We start from the raw sequence: 1,083 nt of genomic DNA, 5'->3' as shown, positions 1-1,083 counted from the left end.
GGTGCTGGGGGATTGAACCGTGGTCCCTGTGCTTTCCCAAGCTTGTTCCAAGTAGGTGCTTTAGACCACTGAGCCATCTCGCCAGCCTCTGCAATGGTCTTAACAAAAAAAAAAAAAAAAAAATTGTTTAATGTATTTAGTACACTGTCTACGGGATCTCACTACACAGATCAGACTTGTAATGATCCTGTTTTCAGCCTCCCAAGCACTGGGATTACAGATGTGCGGCACCATGCCCAGTCTTGGACGCCAGCTTGGCATGTGGTACTGGGGAGCAAACCTGGGTCCTTGCAATTGCCTAGGCAGGCGCTTAGACTGCTGAGCTAGCTCTGTGGCCCAAAAAAATCTTTTAGAATCTATTTTACTGTTGACAGTATGACCTTTCTAAACTTTACCTTCATCTGTAGAACTGTTGTGAGGATTAAACAGCATTGTGAACTACTCTTTATAACATAGCATCTGATACAAAAGTCAACCCTATAAATTTAATCAGTCCCAACAATCCCTGAAAGCAAAAAAAAAAAACAAAAAAAAAAAAAAAAAAAAAACCAAAAAAACACGTTACTATTCACCTCCAGGATCCCTGTCTGGATTGTATTCTAAGGCATTACTGCAGATTAGGTCAATATCTCTCAAATAGTCTTTCACAGTCAGATACTTGTGGAGATCAATTTTACTGATGACAGATGACAGGTCCATTGGCTGCTTTATCACACTGACATAGTCAGGAACCTAAAATTCAAGCAAATGATTAAATCACTAAATTAACTCTAAACATAAAAATTGACATTTCTTTGTGAGGCAATACAGGGTACAGAGAATAGGGATAGTGTAGTAATATGAAAACTGTGACCTGCAGGGTTTATTTCTACTCTTTAGCAGCTATACCCACCAGTAACGTCCTCTCCCATGCCATTCCAACTGTCACCCATCCTCAATGTCAACTTAGTGACTCCCCACTCAGTTCTCACTGTGCGGCTCATGGTATTACGTGGTATGGAGACATCCCCAACTTTCAGATGTTTGGCTTGGGAAGAAAAATTGTTCTCTCAAAGAAAGGACTTCTTTTTTTTTTTTTTTTTT

General features: G+C 40.0%; 1 protein-coding gene across 1 annotated transcript in view; it reads right to left on the bottom strand.

Moving 5' to 3' along the window:
- Atad2 (ATPase family, AAA domain containing 2) overlaps positions 1-1,083 on the bottom strand; it is a 74,274-nt gene that overhangs the window by 11,139 nt on the left and 62,052 nt on the right. The window contains exon 21 of the mRNA XM_023718815.1: positions 573-732. Coding sequence (XP_023574583.1) covers positions 573-732 — 160 coding nt within the window. The remainder of the gene's footprint in view (positions 1-572; positions 733-1,083) is intronic.

Source organism: Octodon degus, unplaced genomic scaffold (genome assembly GCF_000260255.1).
Source record: "Octodon degus isolate 3935 unplaced genomic scaffold, OctDeg1.0 scaffold00062, whole genome shotgun sequence".
NCBI classification, from domain to species: domain Eukaryota; kingdom Metazoa; phylum Chordata; class Mammalia; order Rodentia; family Octodontidae; genus Octodon; species Octodon degus.
The sequence above is the reverse complement of the archived record's forward strand: the minus strand, read 5'-3'. Positions and strand labels throughout refer to the sequence as shown.